Source organism: Prionailurus bengalensis, chromosome E3 (assembly GCF_016509475.1).
Source record: "Prionailurus bengalensis isolate Pbe53 chromosome E3, Fcat_Pben_1.1_paternal_pri, whole genome shotgun sequence".
In the NCBI taxonomy this organism is placed as follows: Eukaryota; Metazoa; Chordata; class Mammalia; order Carnivora; family Felidae; genus Prionailurus; species Prionailurus bengalensis.
This window is the reverse complement of record NC_057357.1, coordinates 17926679-17950785: the sequence shown is the minus strand read 5'-3', so window position 1 is coordinate 17950785 and position 24107 is coordinate 17926679. Positions and strand designations below refer to the sequence as shown.

At 49.8% G+C, this 24107-nt stretch overlaps 2 protein-coding genes across 5 annotated transcripts; both read left to right on the top strand.

The window, feature by feature from the left end:
* The first annotated feature begins 6310 nt into the window (after window positions 1-6310).
* On the top strand, window positions 6311-10586 carry BCKDK (branched chain keto acid dehydrogenase kinase). 2 transcript variants are annotated; one of them, XM_043559981.1, is made up of 12 exons: window positions 6311-6442; window positions 7002-7385; window positions 7508-7576; window positions 7668-7778; window positions 8094-8141; window positions 8222-8341; window positions 8424-8522; window positions 8715-8788; window positions 9107-9235; window positions 9327-9416; window positions 9882-10040; window positions 10131-10586. In XM_043559981.1, the coding sequence occupies exons 2-12, from the start codon at window positions 7191-7193 to the stop codon at window positions 10273-10275; spliced, it is 1239 nt and encodes a 412-aa protein (XP_043415916.1). In that variant the 5' UTR covers window positions 6311-6442; window positions 7002-7190; the 3' UTR covers window positions 10276-10586. The 2 variants fall into 2 exon arrangements, with proteins under 2 accessions (XP_043415916.1, XP_043415917.1); XM_043559982.1 differs by lacking the exon at window positions 9882-10040.
* A 2650-nt stretch (window positions 10587-13236) lies between these two features.
* Window positions 13237-24058, top strand: KAT8 (lysine acetyltransferase 8). 3 transcript variants are annotated; one of them, XM_043559977.1, is made up of 11 exons: window positions 13237-13513; window positions 14817-14891; window positions 14970-15145; window positions 19550-19603; window positions 19704-19868; window positions 20722-20811; window positions 22755-22895; window positions 22993-23086; window positions 23182-23332; window positions 23480-23634; window positions 23892-24058. In XM_043559977.1, exons 1-11 carry the CDS (start codon window positions 13303-13305, stop codon window positions 23954-23956), a joined length of 1377 nt encoding a protein of 458 aa, XP_043415912.1. In that variant the 5' UTR covers window positions 13237-13302; the 3' UTR covers window positions 23957-24058. The 3 variants fall into 3 exon arrangements, with proteins under 3 accessions (XP_043415912.1, XP_043415914.1, XP_043415915.1); XM_043559979.1 differs by lacking the exon at window positions 23892-24058 and having other exon boundaries at window positions 13277-13513; window positions 23431-23621; XM_043559980.1 differs by lacking the exon at window positions 23892-24058 and having other exon boundaries at window positions 13277-13513; window positions 23427-23621.
* The last annotated feature ends 49 nt before the right edge of the window (window positions 24059-24107 follow it).

Genomic DNA, 24107 nt, shown 5'->3' with positions numbered 1-24107 from the left:
GATGGCTGATGTCACCAGGATGTTAAATCCAATGGATATATCTGTATATATCTATATATGGATATATTTTCTAGTAATCTCTGCACCCAAAGTTGGGGGCTCGAACTCGCACTGCGAGATCAAGAGTCACATGCTCTTCCTACTGAGCCAGCCAGGTGCCCCTCCAATAGATATTTTTGAGTTCTTATCATTCTTGACCTCTCAACAGTATTAGTCACTGTTGAGCACTCCTTCCCAGGAACTTTCTCTGGATTCTGTGATATTTCACTTTCCTGATGGCTCTCCTCTCTCTGTGGCAGTTCCTTCTCAGAGGCACTCTTCTTCTTCTAGGCAGCATGGTGGTAGAATACAGCTCCCAAAGATGCCCATGTTCAAATCCCTGGGACCGGTGGATATGTCAGATTCCATGGCAAACAGGAATTAAGGTTGCAGATGGAATTAAGGTTATTAATCTGCTGGTTTTAATAAACTTTTTAAAAAGTTTATTTATTTTGAGAGATAGAGACAGAAAGTGAGCAGAGGAGGGGCAAAGAGAAGGAGACAGAGAGAACCCCAAGCAGCCTCCATGCTTTCAGCTTAGAGCCCAATGTGGGGTTCGATCTCACGAACCGTGAGATCATAACCTGAACTGAAATCAAGAGTCAGATGCTGAACTGACTGAACCTTCCGGGCGCCCCTAATCTGGTTTTAAAATATTATCCTATGGGTCCAATATAATCACAGGGGTCCTTAAAGTGAAAATGGGCTGGGGTGGGGGGCATATGACTGGCTCAGTCAGAAAAGCACGAGACTCTTGATCTCAGGGTTGTGAGTTTGAGCCCCACCTTGAGTGTAGAGATTACAAAAAAAATAAACTTTTTTTCAAAAGTGAAAAAGGGCAGGGGCACCTGGCTGGCTCAGTCTGTTGAGCATCGGACTTAGGCTCAGGTCATGATCTCACAGTTCATGGGTTCGAGCCCCATGTCGGGCTCTGTGCTGACAGTGAAGAGCCTGGAGCCTGCTTCAAATTCTGTGTCCCCTTCTCTCTCTGCCCCTCCCCTGCCTTGAAAATAAACATTTAACATAAAAAAGTGAAGAAGGGTGTCAGAGGGAGGTGGGACTATGGCAGAAAGGCACAGAGAGATGCAATGTTGCTGGCTTTGAAGATGGAGGAAGGAGGTCGTGAAGTAAGGAGTGTGAGTGGCAAAGCAGGAAGAGGCAAAGAAATGGATGCTGCCTAGAGTGTCCATAAAGGAACTGCTGACATCTTAATTTTAGCCCAGTGAGACCCATGTTGGACTTCTGAACTGCAGGACTATAAGACAAGAAATTCATGTTGTTTTAAGCCACTAAATTTGTGGTAATTTGTTACAGCAGTGATAGGAAACCAATACAGAGGGCTAGGACTTAGGCCTCTCTTTCTGTTATCCTGTGGGGTCAGGTCGGCCCTGTTCAGTGTGGGAAGAGACTGCTGACTGGTATGAGTACCAGAAGGTGGGAATCACTGAGGACACACTGCTGTTCAACAAATCACCACACAAAAAAGAATGGCTTAGAATTATAACAGTCACTTTATTTGCTTTTACATATTTTATAGGTTAGGAATTTGGAAAGAGAATTTTGGCTGAGGAGTCTGGCTCCCATATTTGCAGTCAGATGATGGTTAATGCTGGAACAATGAGAGATTGAAGTAGCTGACGGAGAACCTAACAGTTCTTTCTCTCTTAAAAAAAATTTTTTTTGATGTTTATTTATTTTTGAGAGAGAGAAAGAAAGACAGACAGAATGGGAGTGGGGGAGGGCAGGCTCCAGGCTCTGAGCTGTCCACACAGAGCTCAATGCGAGGCTCAAACCCACAAACCATGAGATCATGATCTGAGCTGAAGTCAGATGCTTAACTGACTGAGTCACCCAGACTCTCTCCCTCTCTCTCTCTCTCTCTCTCTCTCTCTCTCTGTAGTCTCAAGATCCATGTAGTCTCTCTATAAGGACTAGTTTGGGCTTCCTCCCAGCATAGCAGCCCCCAGGCTACAATAGTCAGCTTTCAAAATTGCTCTGAATGATTTCCATTTTCTAGTATTTACACCATTGTGTAGTCTCTTCCCATGTTAGGCAGGGTTGACCTGAGCCTGTAGGATAATACAGAAATTATAGTGTGTCACTTTCACAGCTAAGTCATAAAGATATGGCAGCTTCCACCTTGCTTCCTCTTAGATCACTGGCTCTGGGTGAAGCCAGTTGGCATGTTATGAGGACACTTAAGCAGCCCAAGTAAACAGTCCACCTAGTAAAGAACTAAAGCCTTTTGCCAACAACCAGCATTAACTTGCCAAACATGTGAGACAGCCACCCTGGAATTGGATTCTCCAGCACCAGTCAAGCCTTCAGATGGCTGTACTTTCAACCAACATATTGATTGCAACTTCATGAGAGACCATGAGCCAGAACCAAGCAGCTTAGCTGCTTCCAGGTTCCTGCCCCAAAGAAACTGTGTGACATAATAAATGTTTGTTACTTTGAGCTGCTATGTTGTGGTAATAATTTGTTACACAGTGATAGTTGATTAATATAGGGCAGTCAGACTGCTTACATGGGAGCTCAGGATTCTAGTACAAGTGCTCCAGGGAGCCAAGTGGAAATTGCATCATTTTTTATGATTTAGCTTTTATTTAAAACTTTTTAAAGGTTTATTCATTTTTCAGAGACAGACAGAGCATGAGTGGGGGAGGGGCAAAGAGAGGGAGACACAGAATTTGAAGTAGGCTCAGGCTCTAGCTGTCAGCACAGAGCCCGACATGGGGCTGGAACTCACGGACCGAGAGATCATGACCTGAGCTGAAGTCAGATGCTTAACCGACTGAGCCACCCGGTGCATTTAAAGTCACATAGTATCCCTTTCACCCTCCTCAGTTCCAAAGGGAGGAACATGGAACTCTCTCTCTCTCTCTCTCTCTCTCTCTCTCTCTGAGAGAGATAGAGAGTCTCTCTATCTCTCTCTTTTTTTTTTTTTTTGAGAGAGAGAGAGAGAGAGAGAGAGAGAGAGAGAGAGAGAGAGAGAATCCCAAGCAGGCTCCACACTCAGCACAGAGCCCAACACGGGGCTTGATCCCACAACCCTGGGATCACTACCTGAACCAGAATCAAGAGTCGGACTCTCAACTGACTGAGTCACCCAGGCACCCCAGAACTCCATCTCTTGATCTGAGAAGTGTCAAGGTCATATTCTAAGAAGTTCATGTGGGGCGGACCATTTTCAGAAATACAAACTGCTACACGGGGTAACATTATTTTCTCCCCTGTCTTCTCTTACTTCCTGCAGGTCACAACTTCCAACCTCTGACCAGATCTGTCTCCTGGGCTCCAAACCCCAGAGAAACACCTCTTAGATGTCACCATCTGGATGCCTCATAGGCCAATGAGATGCAATGCAATGCACCCAAAAGTGAACCCCTTACATTCCCCCAAACCTGTTCCTTCTCTGGAGTTTCCCATTTTAAGTATGGCCCCTCCATCCACCTAAGCCACTCCTCTTGGACTATTTTCTCAATCCTTGTAATCTATGCAGACCACTACCCTGGTCCAAGCTACCATCACCTCCCACCTAGATAAATACAGTAGTCTCCTCACTGGTCTCCCAGGAATACTTGTCCAGCATCCACAGATTGATTCTCCATACTGCAATCAAAGTGATCCATTTAAAAAATAATGAGGTAGGGCACCTGGCTGGCTCAGTTGGTAGAACATGTGACTCTTGATCTCAGGGTTGTGAGTTCAAGCCCAGCATTTGGCCTGGAGTTTATTTAAAAAAAAAAAAAAAGATGATGTAGTTCTGTCACTTTCTGCCTTTAAGTAGTGTCCCATTTCAATAGCTCAGAAGATAAATCCCCAAATCTCCTTCATTTATCTAACAAATGTTTATTGAGCACATGTTATGTGCCAGGGGATTGTGTTAGGAGCTTGGGATAAATTAGGAAACCAGAGAAATAGTCATGCTCTGGTCTTACACTGTAGAAGAGGAGGAAAAAAGTGAGCAGTTAATATCATCCATACATAAAATATATAGTATGTTGTTAGTGATAAGTGCTACAAATAAAAGGTAGAGCAGAGTGAGGGGAATGGAGGTGACTGCAGTTTTGAACAGGATGGTCAGGGTGGGCTTCATTCAGTTAACATTTGGGCAGAAGCTTGAAGAAGGTGAGGGAGTAAGCTATGTGGATATCTTAGGGAAGGGTGTTCCAGGTAGAGAGAAAGCCAGTGAGAGGTTCTGAGGTGCAATGTTACTGGTATGTTTAGGGAGCAACAGGGAGGCCAGAGTGGCTGAAGCCAGTGCATGTGGGAGGAAAGGACAGAGAGGAAAGAGGGGAACATGTATTTTAACCTTTCTGTAAAATGAGGATAACAATAGTACCTGCCTCAGAGGGCTGTTACGAAGATGAAATTAATACACATAAGGCTCATAGAAGAGTGCCTGGGCAACGGTGAGCTCTGTATTATGAAACTCTAGGGTGTATTTCCAGATTCCGCCGCCGGGTGGCAGCAACGAGCTAAGGCCGAGGGCTGGTCTAGCGCTCAGGGTTAAAAGGGGTGAAGCCCTGCCAAGACGCCACCAGCATCTGTGCTCCGGTGCACGCCGCGGCCGCGATGAGCGCCGAGTTCTGGCACACTGCAAGCACTCTGAGTCCTCTGCTTCTCTGCGCGTGCTGTTCCCCCCCCCCCCCTCAAACCCTCCACTCCCCCCCACCCCCGACCGAACCACCCTTCCTTCTTCCTTCTTCCACCAGCCCAAGCCGTGCCTGCCTCCAGAGCTGAGTGGCCTTCTGGCCCCACTCCGGGATATTGCCACGATGCTGGGAAAGAAAGGATGGGAATGGTGTGGGGATGAGGGGGAACAGAGGAAATCCAGAGACTCAGGGAACCTTATCCTCATGGTTATGCCCACCTTCCCCCAATTCCTCAGGCAGGTCAGCCACAGTGAAGGGTCCCACCTCTGCTGAAGTTTAAAGACAGACTTTGGGCTCCAAAGATGTTGCCTGCTTCACTTAGCACCATATTAATTTAAAAATTAAAAAAAGGGGCTCCTGGGTGGCTCAGTCGATTGAGCATCCGACTTTGGCTCAGGTCATGATCTCACGGTTCATGAGTTCCAACCCCGCATTGAGCTTTCTGTTGTCAGCACAGAACCTGCTCCAGATCCTCTGTCTTGCTCTCTGCCCCTCTCCCACTCTCTCTCAAAAATAAATATTATTTTTTTTAATATTTAGAAAATACATAACCACGGTAAAGAAAAATCCAATCAGTACAAATCCAAGTACACACAAACACACACATGCTGAAAAGTCTCTCCCCAATCATCTCCTGCTTGAAAAAAGTAATTATTTTTTCACTGTCTTTCTGCATTTGGTTTCACTGACTCCCACTCTCCCAATCACTACTGCCAGAGGGTTCTGTCTAATGAGCAGATTGAATTAAAACCCTCAGTGACTTCTTAGTACCTCAGGACAAATGCAGACTCCTTGCCCTTCATGATCTTGTTCTGGTCACCCCCTTGGACCCTTCTCCTTCCTAGCCTCCACACGGCTGCAGGTATATCCACAGATTGTCCAGGCTATTCTCTGTCCTGCCATACCCTTCCCACTCCAGCTTAGGCTCCTGAGTCCTACTCATGTTGTACCTGTACCAATGTCCCAGACCCTATTTAATGCTTCCATCCTGTGCAGCCCTAATCAGGATTAATGACACTGAAACTGTCTTTCTCTTTGGGGCAAGGAAGGGTCTACTTATTTGATTCAATACCCAAGCCCCTCTGCTGGCACAGAAAAGTTACCCAATCAGTGTGGCAGGTGTGAATGAATAATAGTAACATAGCCACCACATAGTGCTAATCCTACACCTGGCACTGTTCTAGGCAATTTACATATATACTCACATACCCACAAGACAACCCCAAGGTTGATACATCCTCGTTATACCAACATGGAAACTAGACCATTGAGCAGTTTAAGTAAGTTGTCCCAGCTAGTAAGTGCTGGGCTGGGGTTTGAACCAGCAGTTTGATTTTCCATAAATGAGTCAAGAGATGGAAGGAGAAGGTTGGGACAGCAGGGAAAGAACCCAGGTAGAATTTGGTCTGTGTGCTTTGCATCTAAGGATCTTCCCGCCCTCTCTCATTTCGCTCCCAGAAACCCCATTTTATGAAGCAGGAAAGAGAGACCCAGGGCGACCACAAATAACTCCGAGAGACCTGTGGAGGGAGCCGTGGAATTTATTTGGGGGTCCAGGAGCACGGGTGTAGCCGGTATGGGCTGGCTCCAAACTACAACTCCCAGGAGGCACCGGGCCCCCAAAGCCCACGCGACGTCACAGCGGCAGAGGGCGCAGGCGGCTCGGCTAGCCCGGCCGGTGGACTGTTGGGCCGTTTCGCTCGGACCTCGGCCCTGGCCCTGGCCCTGGCCCTGGCACCGCGGTAAGTGGAGCAACCCGCGCCAACCCTGCCTGCAGGGGCTTGGCGGCGCGCGCTCGTAGCCTCCGCCATTGAGCTGGGCTGTGGAGTGCGCGTGGACCGGGATGGCATCTACCATATAGGGGGGATACGGGCCGAACCAAGTGACCCTGCGGAGGGGAAACCCAGACGGCGACTCCCAGGCCGCTACTTTGGGGCAGTTGGGGGGACCATACTGTGTGCCACACATACGCAGACCACACTCGAGGGGCCCAGGTCTAAAGGACGCCGAGTAGGGGTCAACCCCGCCCCCTGAACGGGGGTCCCCAGGACCATAGGGAGCGGGGCGTTGTTTTCGGGCTGGACGAGTCTGAGGGTCCCCAACCCTCCAAACACCAGATAGAGCCTCAAGTTGAAGAATTGCCTCGGAAAACAAGGTTTACAGGCTCGGTCTGTATGTGTTTGGGAGGTGGTTGAATGGGTGGGCAGAGATTGCCCAGGTCTGATGATACCAGTGCCCACTTGGAGAGATGGATTGTCTGGATTCGGATCTTTACAACTACCCCTTCCCTTTCCCTGACAGATGGGAACTGTTCCCTGGGGACTGAGCTTGTCAGCATCCTTGACCTGCTGTCGTCCCTGAAGTCAGAGAAGAGACCCTGCGGACCCACACACACCCCCTGCCCTGTTTCGGGGTCGTGTTCTTGTATCGGGTCCTCTGCCCCTAGCAGCCGCCTAGTCCGACAAAGAAACAAAGGAGCAGAGCAGAACGATGATATTGGCATCCGTGCTGGGGAGTGGTCCCCGGAGCGGGCCTCCACTCCGGCCCTTACTGGGGCCTGCACTGTCGCTCCGGGCCCGCTCCACATCAGCCACCGATACGCACCACGTGGAGATGGCACGGGAGCGCTCCAAGACTGTCACCTCCTTTTACAATCAGTCGGCCATCGATGTGGCAGCGGAGAAGGTGCGCAGCTGGCAAGAGGCCGGGTCCGGAGCTGGAACGGGTGTCCAGGGAAGGGGTGGAGCTAATGTGGTGGGGGTGGGGTGTTGCAGATCCAGTGCTCAAAGCCCATCTGCCCCCTCCAGCCCTCAGTCCGCCTCACTCCAACCATGATGCTCTATTCAGGCCGCTCTCAGGACGGCAGCCACCTCCTGGTAAGATTTCTGCACCCTATTTCCCTCTTGGTCCCTGGAGCTCTGGCCCAGCCACTCATGTCCTGGCCCTGACTTCCCTCTTCTTTTCTAGAAAAGTGCCCGGTATTTGCAGCAAGAGTTGCCAGTGAGGATCGCTCACCGCATCAAAGGTTTTCGTAGCCTTCCTTTTATCATTGGCTGCAACCCCACCATATTACACGTGGTAAGGTGGTCTCAGGGGGCATGGGTTTCTCTAGAGGGGACCTTAGATCATTGTGCCCACTGCCCAAGGGGCATATTGGGAGATGGGACTAGAGTGGCAGAGACTTGTCTGCCAAAAGGTTTCAGGGCCATAGAAGACTCAGATCCAAGCCTTCAGAGGCCAAAGTTGAATATTCATGGAGGCTTAAAAGGCCATGACGGGAGTTTAAACCAAGTGAATTGGGGTGGATGGCAATCCCCATGGGTAAGCATGGGTGGCTGCTCTCTACCCAGTGCCCACAACATCCCTGTGAATTCCCACACCTCTTCCTTGCAGCACGAGTTGTACATCCGTGCCTTCCAGAAGCTGACAGACTTCCCTCCGGTGAGGGCTGGGCCAGGGTAAGGTGAGGGGCTGAGAGGTCAGGGCTGGAACATCCATGCTTATGACTCTGTGGCCTATAGATCAAGGACCAGGCGGACGAGGCCCGGTACTGCCAGCTGGTGCGACAGCTGCTGGACGACCACAAGGATGTGGTGACCCTCTTGGCTGAGGGCCTGCGTGAGAGCCGGAAGCACATAGAGGTTAGGGGCAGCACAGTGGGCACCCAAGACTACTGGGGGGCCTGGAAAAGGTACAGAGTTTCTGAGACTCCACTCTTTACAGGATGAGAAGCTTGTCCGCTACTTCTTGGACAAGACACTGACTTCAAGGCTTGGGATCCGTATGTTGGCCACACATCATCTGGCGCTGCATGAGGACAAGGTGGGGTGCTGGGATCTGAGACCTATCAGGTGGGGCAGAGGGGACTGAGGCAGGGGCCCCCTTGGGCTGGGGACTGGGCCAAGGGCCTGGGGAGAGGTTTGGGGCTGCTTCAGAGGTCCAAAGATTGCAAGCATTTGGTGGCCAAGGTGTGGGTCAAGGTGCTGCTTAGTCTTGACTTCTTTCTCCTGCCAGCCCGACTTTGTTGGCATCATCTGCACTCGCCTGTCGCCAAAGAAGATTATTGAAAAGTGGGTGGACTTTGCCAGGTGAGGCTAGAACAGCTAAGGGGGTGGATATCTTCCAGCCCAGAAGGCTTGGGTCTGAGCCCTTGCCTAGGGCATGGTCTAGGGCAGGCTTTCTCAAATGTGGCACAATTAACATTTTGGGTCAGATAATTCTTAGGAGGTGTTTCATGCTTGTTAGGATCTTTAGAAGGGTGCCTGGCTTTTACTTAATACAACTCCTAGCTGTGGCAAGCAAAAATGTCCCTAGAAATTGTAAAATTTCTCTAGGGGTGGTGGGGGCAGAAATTCCTCCATCTGAGAATCACTGGTCTAGGTTTGAACCCTTGCTCCTATCTACAGACGCCTGTGTGAGCACAAGTATGGCAATGCCCCCCGCGTCCGCATCAATGGACATGTGGCTGCCCGTTTCCCCTTCATCCCTATGCCACTGGACTACATCCTGCCTGAGCTCCTCAAGAATGCCATGAGGTGGGCTGGCTGGATATGTTGGAAGGGGGCAAGACAGGAATAGGGGTGAAGCTGGGGTACCACTACCTGCTGATCTTTCTTCCCTGCATAGAGCTACGATGGAGAGTCACCTAGATACTCCCTACAATGTCCCAGATGTGGTCATTACCATCGCCAACAATGATATCGATCTCGTCATCAGGTTTGCCCTGAGTGGGAGTTGAGCTGGGATATATGGGGGTTCCAGGCACTGTTTCTGACTTGCTCTATGACCTTAAGCCATACCTGCCCTGCCCTGAGACAAGATACACTTTGTTTCTGAGAATGCCATGAGCTGGATATGAATGGATCTGGGGTCAGCTGGTTTCCAGGGCTCTGTGCTTGTCAGCAACTGAAAGGCCTGGACTGAGGAGTCAGGAGTAACCAGTCCATGATGCTGGCTTGAGAATAAATGTAAAATCCTGTGAGAAGGTATAAGCAACCAGTGGCTCAGCAGAAGTGAGGATGGAAGGATATCACTTATAAAAAATAATGCCCGAGGGTCCAGGTGGACTACATTCCATCTTTGGGTGGAGGGGGCAGGAAGGCTGATTTAGCACTATTTGCTTGGGAGGTAGTGAGCCCCCACCAAAGCTGAGCCAAGCCCATGTTATCAACATCCTGCCAGGATTTCAGACCGGGGCGGGGGAATCGCTCACAAAGACCTGGATCGGGTTATGGACTACCACTTCACTACAGCTGAGGCCAGCACCCAGGACCCCCGGATCAGCCCCCTTTTTGGCCACCTGGACATGCACAGTGGTGGCCAGTCAGGGCCCATGCACGGGTGAGGCCCCACCTGGCCACAATGGGAGGGTGGGGGTCCCCGGGAGACTCAAGCCTCTGAAGCCTCTGTCCTGTCCCCCATCCATTCTAGCTTCGGCTTTGGGCTGCCAACCTCACGGGCCTACGCAGAGTACCTCGGTGGTTCCCTTCGGCTGCAGTCCCTTCAGGGCATTGGCACAGATGTCTACTTGAGGCTCCGTCACATCGATGGCCGAGAGGAAAGCTTCCGCATCTGACCCCACAGCCCTTGGCCTGCTTGCCTGCCTGGCCCAGGCTGCACACCCTGCCAGGACCTTCTGGGTGAGGCAGGGTACCACCCTGCTCCACATGCTGCTGCATCTGGGGTCTTAGGGCCCCAAATATATGGAATTACATGGAGCCCGGTGCTGCCCCTCCTCTACAGAGGTCCGTTGCCTCCCTGCCTCCAGGCCTTGGAGGAGAGGAAGTGGGGACCCTTGAGGCCTCCAGCACCAGCTCCGTTATTCTTGTTCCTGGGGAACCCCTACCTTGACTGCTGTTTGTTATTAAAGTTCACATTTTGAATGCCCTCTTGGGCCCCGTGTGTGGGGAGCGCAGGTGAGCTTTGGTTTCCACCCTATTCTGGTTCCCTGGGCCCTTGGGTTTAATTAGCTCATGTCTTAGTCTCTAACTGTCCTGACAGCCTGGCAGGCTATGTATAGAATTGCCCCCAAATCTCTTGCACATTTGGTTTGGCGGGAGTTGGGATGGCTCTGGCAGTTTTTGCAAAGACCTTTCATTCATTTCACTTAACAAATGTTTCTGGGTCCCAGATAATTTTGAAGGCCCAACTTGGCCCAGCTTCAGGCCTCAGTTCTGACTCTTCCCTTCCTGGCAGTCACAGGTTCTGGAAGTGAAGGTCACCAGACTGGGCAACCTGACCCACCTGATTCCTGAGCCTGAGTAAAGTTAAAAATACTGCCTGCCAGCTGTGCCTGCTTCTGCCAAGGAAAAGGAACACACAAGATTATACCCTGGCAGGTGCCAAGGGACAGTGGGGCATTGGTAGGGAGGGCTAAAGGAAAGGGCTCTAGAGAGCAGGTGGGACCCAGGGGAGGGGAAGACAGGCCTGAAAGCCTGCTTTGGTGGGACTGGTGATGGAGGTGGGGGATTGAGGGGAGACAGGAATTGTATCTGGAGGTCAAATGCCAGGTGGTGGAAACCACAGTGACTTACCAGACTGAAAATCCTGCTGACTGCAGTGCAGGGGGTCAGGCTGGAGTACAGCCAAGAAGCATGGGCTTTTTACTGCAGGCAGCAGTGATCCATGGACAGATTTTAAGCTAGGAAGGGATGTTTCCACTTGGATTTCGTAGAAGCAGATGCTGAAAGGAGGGTTTGTGTCCATGTGATTTGTTGAGAAAGTGCTCTGGTTAGGGAGTAGGGGAAGCAGGAAAGGGAAGGGCAGGAAACCAAACAAGGATGTCATCTCAGGCAAAAGTCCAGAGCTAGTAAGTTTTGCCTTAGAATTGAGGCAAGAGAGCTAAGTTCCACAGTCATTGATGGATTCCTTTACTTGACAATCATTGGTTAATGTCTATGTTGGGAAGTAGGGGTGGGTAGGTACTTAAACATCCAAACTGAAAACTTTCCTTTTCAGCTTCTTAAGGAAACACAGCTCTATTAGTCCAAGGGATAATTTGACAAAGAGCCTCTGGCTTTTGAAAGCACATCAAAGGTAATCTGGATCTGAAGAGGCAACAAAAAGAGATTCCAGAGGATCTGGGTGAAGCATCTACATAGTTCTAGAAATAACAGATTTGCACAATAGAAGGAGGATTAGAAGGAGAATAGTGAGGAGGTTGGCGTAGTAACCTGAATCAGGGATTTATAAACCCTAGGTTAATCCTGAACTAGAGAGGAGAGCATCCCTGCAAGATGTTGGGTGAAGTCAAAAGTGAGGCACCAGAACCTTAGGTGGATAGAGTGACAGTCTTGAAGATGGAGAGTGAGAGAAGGCATTACAATTTTAATCTTGTCTTGCCTAACTTATTTTTTCGGATTCTTATGCAGCCAGACACTTGGCATTCATTGCCCACCTCCAATTCTTTAATTTCCCCAAAGCCGAGTTACCAGCACTTCCCATTGCCATCACCCTCCCCACCTCCCATATGGAACTCCTATTTTTCTTTTCTTTTTAAAGTTTATTTTGAGAGAGAGCGAGGGGAAGGGGCAAAGAGAGGGGGGCAGAGGTCCGAAGTGGGCTCCACACCACAGCAGAGAGCCCGATTTGGGGCTCGAACTCAACAGCCATGAAATCATGACCTGAGCAGAAGTTCAAGGCTTAACCAATTGAGCCACACAGGCACCCCAAGAACTCCTACTGATCTGCAACCTGAGGCCCCATACGCAGGCTTTGAGCATTCCACCCCAATAACCAATTTGAGCTTCTAAGCCCAATAACTAATTTATAAATCAAAGAAAATTAAGAGAATGGCAAAAAAACATTTATTGAACACCTACCTTGCTTGATACTGTGCGATACACTTATATACATAAGGGATACCCTTTATATAGTTATATGGGTTATACAGTTATGTATAGTTTAACCTTTACCGACCCTCTGAGAATGGACACCTTTGTACAATTTACCCAGAGTAGGATCAGAACCCGGATTCCTCACTAAGCCCAAGACGCTAATATGTCCACTGCGTCTAATTTGTCTAGGGGACAAATTAAGCCTTTAAAAAGGCTTACTTCTATGAGAGCAATTTACTAGCTATCCCTGGACACAGCCGTCCTGTTTCCTTCACCGTGAACAAGGACGGCAGTTTCTTCAATCTTTACAAAAGGGGTGACGGGGCTTTAGGTTGGCGGAAGTGGGCAACGCAGAAATGGGTGTTAATTCCAAGCTCAAAGCCCTACAGGGAGGCAGCTCTGGCTCCGTCCCGGTACCGGGTAAAGTGGGGGCAGTGCCTCTGGTAACTGGCACCTCCTGGCTTCCTCAGGCACCAGGCCCTTTAAAAAGATCGGGCTGAGTCATCACACATCACGAAGGTCTCCTCTTTCAACTCAGGGTTCAGCCATATTTCTATACGGAAAAAAAAAAAAAAAAAAATTCCAGCGCGATTGGCACACGAAAGGTCAAACTTGTCAGGGACCGCTAAAACGCCGCACTAACCAGTGAGCTCTTGCTACGCCACAGGCCCCGCCTTCAGGGCGGTAGCTGCCTCCGCCACGCGTCGCTGACCCGGAACTAAAAGCGCTGCGTGGCGCCGGATTCCAGCGTCATTTCCACTACGACGATGGCGGCACAGGGAGCAGCTGCGGCGGTTGCGGCGGCTACTTCAGGGGTCGCGGGGGAGAGCGATCCCGGGCCCGGGGAGAATGCGGCGGTCGAGGGGACCGCCCCGTCCCCGGGCCGCGTCTCTCCCCCGACTCCAGCGCGCGGCGAGCCGGAAGTCACCGTGGAGATCGGAGAAACGTACCTGTGCCGACGACCGGATAGCACCTGGCGTGAGGGCGGGGCCCAGGGACAGGGGGCGGGGCATGAGGGCGGGTTCTCTGAGGGGCTGACGTTGTAGGGGCGGGGCTTGAGGGAAGAGCGCGGAGTTTCCGCCCCTCCCGGGCACCGCCTACAAACCCCACCAGTCTGGCTCTCCTGGAACACAAGCAGCTCCCGTTTAATTGTATGTAGAACTCCCATTCCACTTGCTTATCCAATCTTAGACTTCATTCCCTTTTTAAACAAAACCATCGTTCCTTGCTGGTCTCTCTGGTCTCTGCGACTTACTTTTCCATCCCTCTTCTACAACCGCCAGCAGAGGGGACCTACCAAAACACAAAAATGAGCTTCCTTTTTCCTTTTCTTGTCTTCATCTTCAGAATAAACCCCCAATTCCTTAGAAGGACGTACATCTTTGTGACCTGTGGTTTTTAGACACCCCTAGCAAAGGCCATTGCCAGACTAGACCACACTGTACTCTCTGAAGACCACATGCCTTTTACCACCTGTGCCAAATGCTTGAATGCCCTTGCCTTTCTTGTTCACCTAGCTAGCTCCTACTCATCCTTTAACACACCATATCCCTTGTGATGCCATTACTGACTCCCTTCAGGCAAAGTGAGTCCTTCCCTTATGAATGTGCCTACAACATTTTCTTCATACCTCAGCTAGCCATAGTATATGTGACATTATGTAGTCATCGTCTGCGTCTTCCCATATCAAAGTGGGAACTTCTGGAGGGCAGGACCTCTTGTGATTCACTGCTGTGTCCTCTCTACCCAGCAATAACACAGCATAGGACCAGACACGCAGTGGTTGCCTTACTCATTTGTTGAATGGTTGGCTAGTTGTCAGGCGCTATGCTACATGCTTTAGAGGCATTAGCTCACCCTCTGAGGTGGGCACTATTAGTTCTGTTTTGTAGATGAAGAAACTGAGGCTCAACCAAAATAATTTGCACTTAAATATAGGAAGTGAGGAGCTAGAATTGTATATAAACCCAGAGCCAGCCTTCATGACTCCTGAACAAATGAGCAACTAAGTATAGTAAAACAAGCATTGCATTTGGTAAAATGTTAACTTGTTGTTTTTCAAATATGTGAGCCTGGGTAAGCTTCAGTTTTTCATCTGTAAAGTAAGAGTAACAGCTCCAACCTGGCCCACTTCACAGGCAGCGATTGATGGAATGGCAGATGTAGACGAGTGATGTTAGCTTGTGTATGTCCCTGGAATCTGGAAACTGCTCCTCAGTGTGAAGGATTCTTCTTGTTCCAGCCCTGCCTTTCTGATGATCCTATCCTTTTTCTTTCACAGATTCTGCTGAAGTGATTCAGTCTCGAGTGAATGATCAGGAGGGCCGAGAGGAATTCTATGTACACTATGTGGGCTGTGAGTGACTTGGGGCTTTCTGGGCTTGGACGGGGGAGAGGGGTGGAAGTACAGCACCCTCATGGCCTATCCTCACAGTTAACCGGCGACTAGACGAATGGGTAGACAAGAACCGGCTGGCACTGACCAAAACAGTAAAAGATGCTGTGCAGAAGAACTCAGAGAAGTACCTGAGCGAGCTGGCTGAGCAGCCTGAGCGCAAGATCACTCGCAACCAAAAGCGCAAGCATGATGAGATCAACCACGTGCAGAAGGTCTGGACCCCCTCCCTTTCCCCAAGGCCCCAGGAGGCTCAGCTGCCTCTGCCAACTTCCTTGGGTCCCAGTGCCAAAACCATAGCAGCTCCTGTTTCTTTTTTCTTCTTTCTTCCTTTTTTTTAATGTTTATGTATTTTGGCGGGAGAGAGAGAAGGAGACAGAGGATCCGAAGCAGGCTCTGCTTTGACAGCAGCGAGCCTGATGTGGGGCTCGAACCCCTGAGCCATGAGATCATGACCTGAGCTGAAGTCGGCTGCTTAACCGACTGAGCCACCCAGATGTTCCAGCAGCTCCCACTTCTTAAGCTCTTATAATGTGTAAGGGACTTTACTTATGTTTTGTGAGATACTCTTCACAGGTAAGAAAACTGAGGCTCAGAGAGGGCAAGCACTTGGCTGCAGTCTCACAGCAAGGAAATGGCACACCTGGGACTGGAACTCAGGCCTCCTGCACCAATAGCCTCCTTTGTCTCCTATTTGCTGTGCCACCGTAGACAAAGAATTGAAGTCCGAAGAGAAGGAAGAGAACATATGATATTGGGTGCTTGCTGTTGCCAAGCACCGTGCTGAGTCCTGCGTGTATATAAGGTTAATGCATCTTTCCTAACAGTTCAATGCCACAGGAATAATGGTTTCTTTTTGTAGATGAGGAAGCAGGATCTGAGAGGTTAGGTAACATGCCCAAGGTTACACAGCTAGTAAAAGGGCGGACTGGAATTAGAATAATAATGGTAAACATTTATTGGCTTGTGAGCCAAAGTTATAGGCTAAGTGTTTTAATACGTGATCTCACTGAAGTTTCACAGCAGTCCTGTGAGGTAAGCATTGTTATTATCTCCAGTTTACCGGGGAGGAATAGATGGGTTTAAGAACCTAGTCGGGGGGCGCCTGGGTGGCTCAGTCGGTTGAGTGTCTGACTTCAGCTCAGGTCATGATCTCACCATTTGTGAGTTCGAGCCCCGCGTCGGGCTTTGTGCTGACAACTCAAAGCCTGGAGCCCTTTTCGGCTTCTGTGTCTCCCTCTCTCTCTGCCCCTCCCCCACTCACACTCTGTATCTCTCTCTCTCAAAAATAAACATTAAAAAAAAAAAAAGAACCCAGTCAGGAATTAGATTTGCCAACTAGATTGTCCTACTTCAGGGCACCAGCCCTTAATCATGACTTTGACATGTCCTAGAAACTTGGGCCACTTGTTCCAAAGTCTGGGTTCTTTTCACCCCTGCCCCTGGGGGATACTTTTCCCCCACTCCGAGTCTCAGTTTCTTTTTGTAAAATGGGGAGTGCAGATGAGTCCAGGGCTTATTGAGATTTCAAGGCACTTAGACATTCATTACTTTCAGCCAGTGAGATTTCATCCTTCTGCATGTTTGTTGTGTGCTTTGGGGCAATGTTTTCCCAACTGTGGGGTGCAGCTTTTAGTAGATTGCCAAATTAGTTCAGTAGGTTGTGACCAGCGTTTAAATTTGAAAATGAGAGAAAGAGGGGTGCCTGCCTGGTTTAGTTGGTAGAGCATGCAACTCTTAATCTCAGGGTCATGAGTTTATGCCCCGCATTGGGTGGAGAGATTGCTTAAAAAATAAAGATGATGAAAAAATGAAAGGAAGAAATAGGATAAGATAGAAAATGTCAGAGTACGTTGTGCTTTATCAAAGGTAAGTATTATTTTTGAGAAGCACATAGAGATACACATATATGTATACACAAGCAGGTCAACTGGTTTACAGTGCTAACGGCTCTTCCTGTTGGGGGTTGTGAAAAAAAATTTTGAAATCCCTGAACCAGGAAGACCTTCAAGGTCTAAGGCAGCACTGTCCAATTGATCTTCCTGTGACAAGTGGGAATGTTTAATATCTATTGTCTGATAGCGTAGCCACTGGCCACATGTGGCAATTGAGCACTTGAAATGTGTTTGGTGTGGCTAAGAATTAAATTTTATTTAAATTTATTGAATTTAGGGGCACCTGGGTAGCTCTGTCGGTTAAGCATCTGACTTTGGCTCAGGTCATGATCTCATGGTTTGTGAGTTCAAGTCCTGTGTCAGCCTCTGTGCTGCCAGCTTAGAGCTTGGAGCCTGCTTCAGATTCTATGTCTCCGTCTCTCTCTGCCCCTCCCCTGCTCACACTCTGTCTCTCTCTCTTTCTCAAAAATAAATAAACATTAAAAAAAAATTTAAACAATGAGTTTAAGTAGCCACTTGTGGCCAGTGGCTCTTCCGTTGGAGAACATAGGTCTGAGTATCTCTTAGTTCCTCGACCGGGTTGCACTAGCAAATTAAATCTCAAAAATGTACCTCAAAGCTGATAGTCAGCAGGGTGGATGACAGTAGGCCAGTGGTGATAAATTCAGAGGATGGATAATCGGCGAGTTAATGAGTCAGATTCTTCACAGCTTAATTAATATTTAATTCTAAATAAACTGCAGCATTTGAAAAAGTAGTGTTTTTGTAGTTCTTTAATGCATTTGCAGGAGAGGATTGTATTTTGTGAGAGCTGGGAAGTGGGTTTTTAAAGAGGCATATGAGGAAAATCTTTCTTCCCTCATCTTTGCAGGGGTTAGGCTCAGGGTTGGACAAACTAGGGGCCTGTGCCTGACAGTGCTGAGTACCGGTTCTGTAGCCTCACCTCTCTGTGCCTTAGTTTCCTTTTTGTGCAGTATGGATAATGAGCACTCTTGTCCCTGGTTCTTTGTGAGGACTAAATGAAGTAATGCCTATGGAGTGCTTGGCACTTGGAATAAATGGCAGCTGGCTACCCCCAAGGGCAAGTGACCTCACCTCTCCCTGCCTGTTTACTTCCCTGTAAAAAAGAAATAAGAATGCTCTGTTTTAGGGTGGCTGAAAAGGTTAAATGGGGCCATACAGGCAAAGTGCTTTGTGGAAGGGGGTCTGGGTAAAATGCTGGCTCCTTTCTCCCTTCTCAACTATAGGGCAAGGCTGCTGTCTCCTCTAGTGTAGGTCATGGGCCTTCTTGGATCCCCCCTTCATTGTTAGGCTGTGCTTGCTTTGCTTCTACAGAGTGAGTGTGACATGACTTTTAGTCCCTGCTTTCTAAGGACTTGGAAAATAGGGGAAACCAACTGGGGGCAGTTAGAGGGAATTGTTGTTAACCACTGCATTCCCAACTTGAGAAGGAGAGGGCATATTCTGTGTCAGAAGAATCCAGTCCGGTCTGCTGGAGGGGGCAGGAAGGGTGCGAGGCCTTGAAGGACAGGAAAGAGCACAGTAAAAACAATTACCCATGATGGCTCATAAAACTGCCTCATCTCACACTCACCTGGCTTATGCTCTGCTTGAGGTTGAGTAAGCATTTTTTGGCAGAAAGAGGAGAGGAAACTGCATGTGCAAAGGCACGTTGGCCTCAAAAAGAGAGTTATCGATAATGTAGATTTGAAGGGGCTAAGACTGGAGGCTGGGAATCTGCAGGGGCTTAGGTAATTATCCAGACTTGAGATGGTGGCAATGGCTATTTGGAGTTGGGCAGAGAATTCCAGAGAGGGGTCAATTCCACAGATGTCAAGGAGGTAAAATTCACAGGACTCGGCCCTAAATTGAATGCCAGCTTCCTGAGAGAAGGAGTCTTAAAAGCAGACCAGGGGCACCTGGGTGGCTCAGTTGGTTAAGCATCCGACTCTTGATTTCAGCTCAGGTCATGATCTCACGGTTTGTGAGTTCGAGCCCCTCATCAGACTCTGAGCTGGCAGTGTGGAACCTGCTTGGGATTCTCTCTGCCCCTCCCCCGATTCTCTCTCTCTCTCTCTCTCTCTTTCTCTCTCTGTCTCTCTCTCTAAAATAAATAAAAGCACTTAAAAAAAAAGAGCAGACCTGCTATTGGTCTTGGACAATTGGACTGAGGGGATGTGCCCAGTGAGATGGGGACCCCAGGAGGACGAATAGGTTTGTAGGGAGCACAGGTTTAGTTCCTTTCTAGACACCTAGGCACCTATGGGAGTGACCCATGGGGCAGGCAGCTCCCTGGATCTGGTGCTCAGGAAAGAGGTCCAGCCACACCACGGAGTCTAGTGCCAGTTCCTCCTGTTTGCACAGAAGACAAGATCCATTACTCATCTGCCTCACGACAATTTTGGCAGAGCTGGTTGATCCCATTGTATAGCTGAAGGTTTTAGCCCAAGGAGACTGGAACCAGGCCTGATCCTAGCCATGTTCATCTGGCAAAAGGTCTAAACTCGGGCATCAGGGATGTGTGGGTGGGCGGGGAAAGTGAGAGAGAAGCTTGGCCCACCCAGCTTCAAAACCAGATAAAACAAGTCAGCTGTTCAAGTGGTTGTTGTCATTTGGAGGATGAGGTCTGGAAGACGGGAAGGAAGCACTGGGTTCTGGTTCAGGGGAGGGACGGCTTGACCTCCACTTCTGTTCACCTCTGTCCACTGCTCTGTCCTTGCCCAGACCTATGCAGAGATGGACCCCACAACAGCAGCCTTGGAGAAGGAACATGAGGCGGTAAGCAGGGGCAGGGCTCCTGCCTGCGGGTACCCCCTCTCCCAGCTTTCTTTGCTCTGACTGAGCCATCCACCGCCCTCCACTCCCACGTTACCCACAGATCACCAAGGTGAAGTATGTGGACAAGATCCACATCGGGAACTACGAAATCGATGCCTGGTACTTCTCACCGTTCCCCGAGGACTATGGGAAACAGCCCAAGCTGTGGCTCTGCGAGTACTGCCTTAAGTACATGAAATTCGAGAAGAGCTACCGCTTCCACTTGGTGAGACTGGGCCAGCCGGGTCTGGTGAGAGAGGCAGGCGTGGAGGCGAGGGCTGCTGAGGCTGCAGCGATAGGGAAGAGAGACAGGTCCAGAGGAGTCGAGTACAAGGAAGAGCTGCCCGTGGGTCAAGAGACCTGGGTTCTAGGCCTGGCCTTACCTTTGCTCGAGTGACCTTGGCCAACTTGCTGCCTTTCCCCAGACCTCGGTTTCCTCTTCTGTGGAATGGGGACAGTAATCCCTGCCCTTACCACTTCTTCAGGTCAACCCAAACACCACATGTTAATCAAGGCCAGCGCAGTGCCAGGTTCCTCAGTGCAAAAGAGGAAGCGAGCATAGCCCCTGAGCAATGGGACTGTAAGGTGTGGACAGATGGGAAGCATTGGCGGGGAAGAGGGGGAAGCTGTGTCGGGGGTGGGGTTGGTGTGGGGGTGGGTGTTGCCGGGGGCTCGCATCACTAGTGCAGCAGGGAACACTAGGATATTTCCCAAAGGGTGTAACCTGAGGCAGATGTATGCATTTTAGCAATCGCCATTGTCATAGATAAGAGCGCTGGAGAGTCCTCCCAAGCCAGGCTGCTCTGAACTTGAAACCATCTAGCTGTATAATATTCAAGCCAGTTATTTAGCCTCTCTGTGCTTCTTCATCTATAAAATCTATAAAATAGCCTATAAAATAGGTTCTGTCTCCTCAGGGAGTTGGGAGGATTCCTTGACATAGGTGAGGTATGGAGCCCAGAGTCTGTAGATGGGGAAACAGAAGCAGAGACCTGTTGGAAGCCACACAGGGTTGTATGGGTGTACCTAGCAGAGAACCTCAGGGTCTCAAGCTTTTGTCTCCCCATCCCCACCCCCAGGGGCAGTGTCAGTGGCGGCAACCCCCAGGGAAGGAGATCTATCGCAAGAGCAACATCTCTGTGTACGAGGTGGATGGCAAAGACCACAAGGTGAGTTAGATGGCCGAAGTGCTGTGGGGAGGTGGGGAGAAGCACTGGCACTCTTGGATGATCCTCGTTGTCACCAAAAGGGTAGAAGCCAGTCTTGGGACAAGCCCCCACCGGGAAAAGGCCTGTGGGATCATGCTTAGCCTTGGTAGACACATGGCCCTGTGGTGTCAGTTTTTGGGACTGAGTTTCTGTTCTGTCCCTGAAGACTTTTCTCCTGATGGTAGCTTAGTATTGGGCAGTTTTGACACCCAGAATAGACTGTCATGCCGGAGGGTGCTTTTAGAAGCGCTTTCGCTTTCTGCCTGAAGGAAAGGTTTCTTTCCCGGGAGGAGACTGCTTGGTGTGAGACTTTCTGCCTGAGACCAGTGTGGCTCTGACAGCTGAGTTCCTGGTTTCTGGCAGAAAGACTTCAGTGGGGGAGGGTGGGGCCTTTAGGGTCTGCTTTGCTGCAATTGAGAACCTGGCCTTTACCTGGTCAGTCTGGGAAGGTCTCACTAAGTGTCCCTGTTCCCATGGAAGGGCAGTAGAGTGTGAGGAAGAGAGGGCAGGCTTCTGAGTGGCTCCTGCTTCAAATTGTCCTGTCATTTAGTAGCTGACCTTGGACAAGTTACTTAACGTTGTTTGTTCCTGTTTCCTCATCTATAAGATAAGAGTCATGATAATGTTTACCTAATAGGGTTGTTGGTGGAACAAATGAGACAGCAATGGCAAGTAGTTAACACTGTGCCTGGCATCAAGTAGGTGCTTAGTAAACATGGGCCTTTGTTACTATTGGTGACCTCTTGGGCTCAGTCAGCCTTGTGATAAATAGCTTGGGGAATATTAGCCCTTAACCTGGCCTGAGTCCCCTGCTTTGCCTGAGCATGAACAGGGGGAGTGGCACAAAGGGCTCCAGCAGGAGGTGTGGATGTTCTTTCTAGCTCTACCCTTGGTTAACTTTGAAGCCTCAGGCAAGCACTGCCCCTTCCCAGAGCCTCAGTTTCTTCCTAAGCAAAGTGCACTAGCAATGCTGGGCTTCACAATTGTTGGGTCAAATAAGAGTGGGTGTAAAAGGTGTCCTAAATCAGTGGGCCTCTTGATCTGTGCCATGAAGCCACCCTCACAGTCTCATTGTCCCTTCTGATGTCGGTCTCTAGCCTGAGTGGGTATCTGGGCCTCAGCAGAGTGTGGCCAAGTGGGCAGACAGCTCAGGCTTTGGAGTCAGGCTCAAAGCTCACCCATTCAGCAAACATTTACCAAGCACGAGGCTAAGCATGAAGCTTGGTGCTTGCTCTGAACAAGACAGAACGTCTATACCAGTTTGAATCCTGCTGTAGCACTCAGCAGCCGTGGGACCTCATGCCAGCCATAGCTCCTCTGAGCCTCAGTTTCCCAATCTGAAACATAAGATTTAATGTCCCTGAAGATTGAACTCCTATTTAGCACTTAGAAGTGGTAACTGAGGGGTGCCTGGGTGGCTCAATCGGCTAAACTTTCAGCTCTGATTTCAGGATTATGAGTTCAAGCCCTGCTTTGGGCTCCAAAGCTGGGCATGAAACCTATTAAAAAAAAAAAAAAAAATGGTAACTGAATGGGGCCCTTGGCTGGCTATTGGTGGAGCACGTGACTCTTGATCTCAGGGTTGTGAGTTTGAGCCTTATGTTGGGTGTAGAGATTACTTAAAAATAAAATCTTTGGAAGAAAAAAAGGAAAGAAAAAAAACAAAAAAAGAAGTGGTAACAGATTAATCTAGCTCTCTGGTTTTCAGTTTCCCTGTCCATCAGAAAATGACGGTAAGACTCCTTCCAATTCTAAATATCGTGAGGAGCCTGCTTCTCACTGGCCTGGCACTGGCTGCTCTCTAATGCCTGGCACTTGCATAGCAGGGTGGCAGCCACAGCCCAGGCCGAGGTGGGAGCGTTATACCTGCTCCCTGAGCCTGCTTCTACCTCCCCACTCCTCAGATTTACTGTCAGAACCTGTGTCTGCTGGCCAAGCTTTTCCTGGACCACAAGACGTTGTACTTCGATGTGGAGCCCTTCGTCTTTTACATCTTGACTGAAGTGGACAGGCAGGGGGCCCACATTGTTGGCTACTTCTCTAAGGTGCTGGGGTGGGGAGCCCGGGTTGAGGGAGGGTGGGGACTATGAACCAGAGAAAGGACTGAGCCTCCCCAGAGGTCCTGACCACACACCCCTGTAGGAGAAGGAGTCTCCAGATGGGAACAATGTGGCCTGCATCCTGACTCTGCCCCCCTACCAGCGGCGTGGCTATGGAAAATTCCTCATTGCTTTCAGTGAGTGGTTCCTGGCCTGTCAAGGAAGGGGCAACTACGGTGGGGGTGCCACCTCAGGGCCGGGTGTTCAGAATCCTTCTTTCCACCACTGCCAGGTTACGAGCTCTCCAAGCTAGAGAGCACAGTAGGCTCCCCTGAGAAGCCACTGTCTGACCTGGGCAAGCTCAGCTACCGCAGCTACTGGTCTTGGGTCCTGCTGGAGATCCTGCGAGACTTCCGGGGCACACTGTCCATCAAGGATCTTAGGTGAGGGTCCTGGAACCCTTAAAGAGGAACCCTTAGAAGAATCTAAGGTTGGCCATGATCTTGTCTGTCTCCTTGTCCCCTTTTGCTGTCCCAGTCAGACCCCACAAGGGAACTCTCCCCAGCAACTACTCCAATCCCTTTCTGCAGTCAGATGACCAGCATCACCCAGAATGACATCATCAGCACCCTACAGTCCCTCAATATGGTCAAGTACTGGAAGGGCCAGCATGTGATCTGTGTCACACCCAAGCTGGTAGAAGAACACCTCAAAAGTGCTCAGTATAAGAAACCACCCATAACAGGTAGGGGGGCGGGGGCTGCCCAGGTTGTGTGTGGTAGGGGGTAGGTGTTGAGGAGCCAGAGCTACCTTTTTGCTGTCACATGATCCCAAACTAGTCTGACCAGCTCCCAGGACTGAAGCCTGGGGCAGGCTAGTCAGTCATTCCCAGGCTTCCCTGCCCCCTTCCTAGGACTCAGTCTGCCCTTGTTCTCACCTAGAGGTGATACCTGGCCTGGGCCCAGAGGCCCAGCCCTGCCTCTCATGTCTGTCTCCCCACAGTGGACTCTGTCTGTCTCAAGTGGGCCCCCCCCAAGCACAAGCAAGTGAAACTCTCCAAGAAGTGAATGGCCTGTGCCCCTGCTGCTGGACCTTTATCTCCTTGTCCCCTAGCCTGTAAATATGTACAGACCTGTTTCATCATTTTTTAAAATAAAGTAAGTTCTGCCGTGGTTCTGGACTTTGGAGGTGGGAGGGAGAGGCTAAGAGCTGATGTTC

What these genes read in the sequence shown, in the direction of transcription:
- KAT8 (XM_043559977.1), top strand. Translation starts at nt 13,303, where the DNA reads ATGGCGGCACAGGGAGCAGCTGCGGCGGTTGCGGCGGCTACTTCAGGG. An exon ending in CTGTCCATCAAGGATCTTAG is followed by an intron (nt 23,333 to 23,479) that starts GTGAGGGTCCTG and finishes CCCTTTCTGCAG; the next exon opens with TCAGATGACCAGCATCACCC. An exon ending in TAAGAAACCACCCATAACAG is followed by an intron (nt 23,635 to 23,891) that starts GTAGGGGGGCGG and finishes GTCTCCCCACAG; the next exon opens with TGGACTCTGTCTGTCTCAAG.
- BCKDK (XM_043559981.1), top strand. Translation starts at nt 7,191, where the DNA reads ATGATATTGGCATCCGTGCTGGGGAGTGGTCCCCGGAGCGGGCCTCCA. An exon ending in AGCTGACAGACTTCCCTCCG is followed by an intron (nt 8,142 to 8,221) that starts GTGAGGGCTGGG and finishes TGTGGCCTATAG; the next exon opens with ATCAAGGACCAGGCGGACGA. An exon ending in CAGTCAGGGCCCATGCACGG is followed by an intron (nt 10,041 to 10,130) that starts GTGAGGCCCCAC and finishes CATCCATTCTAG; the next exon opens with CTTCGGCTTTGGGCTGCCAA.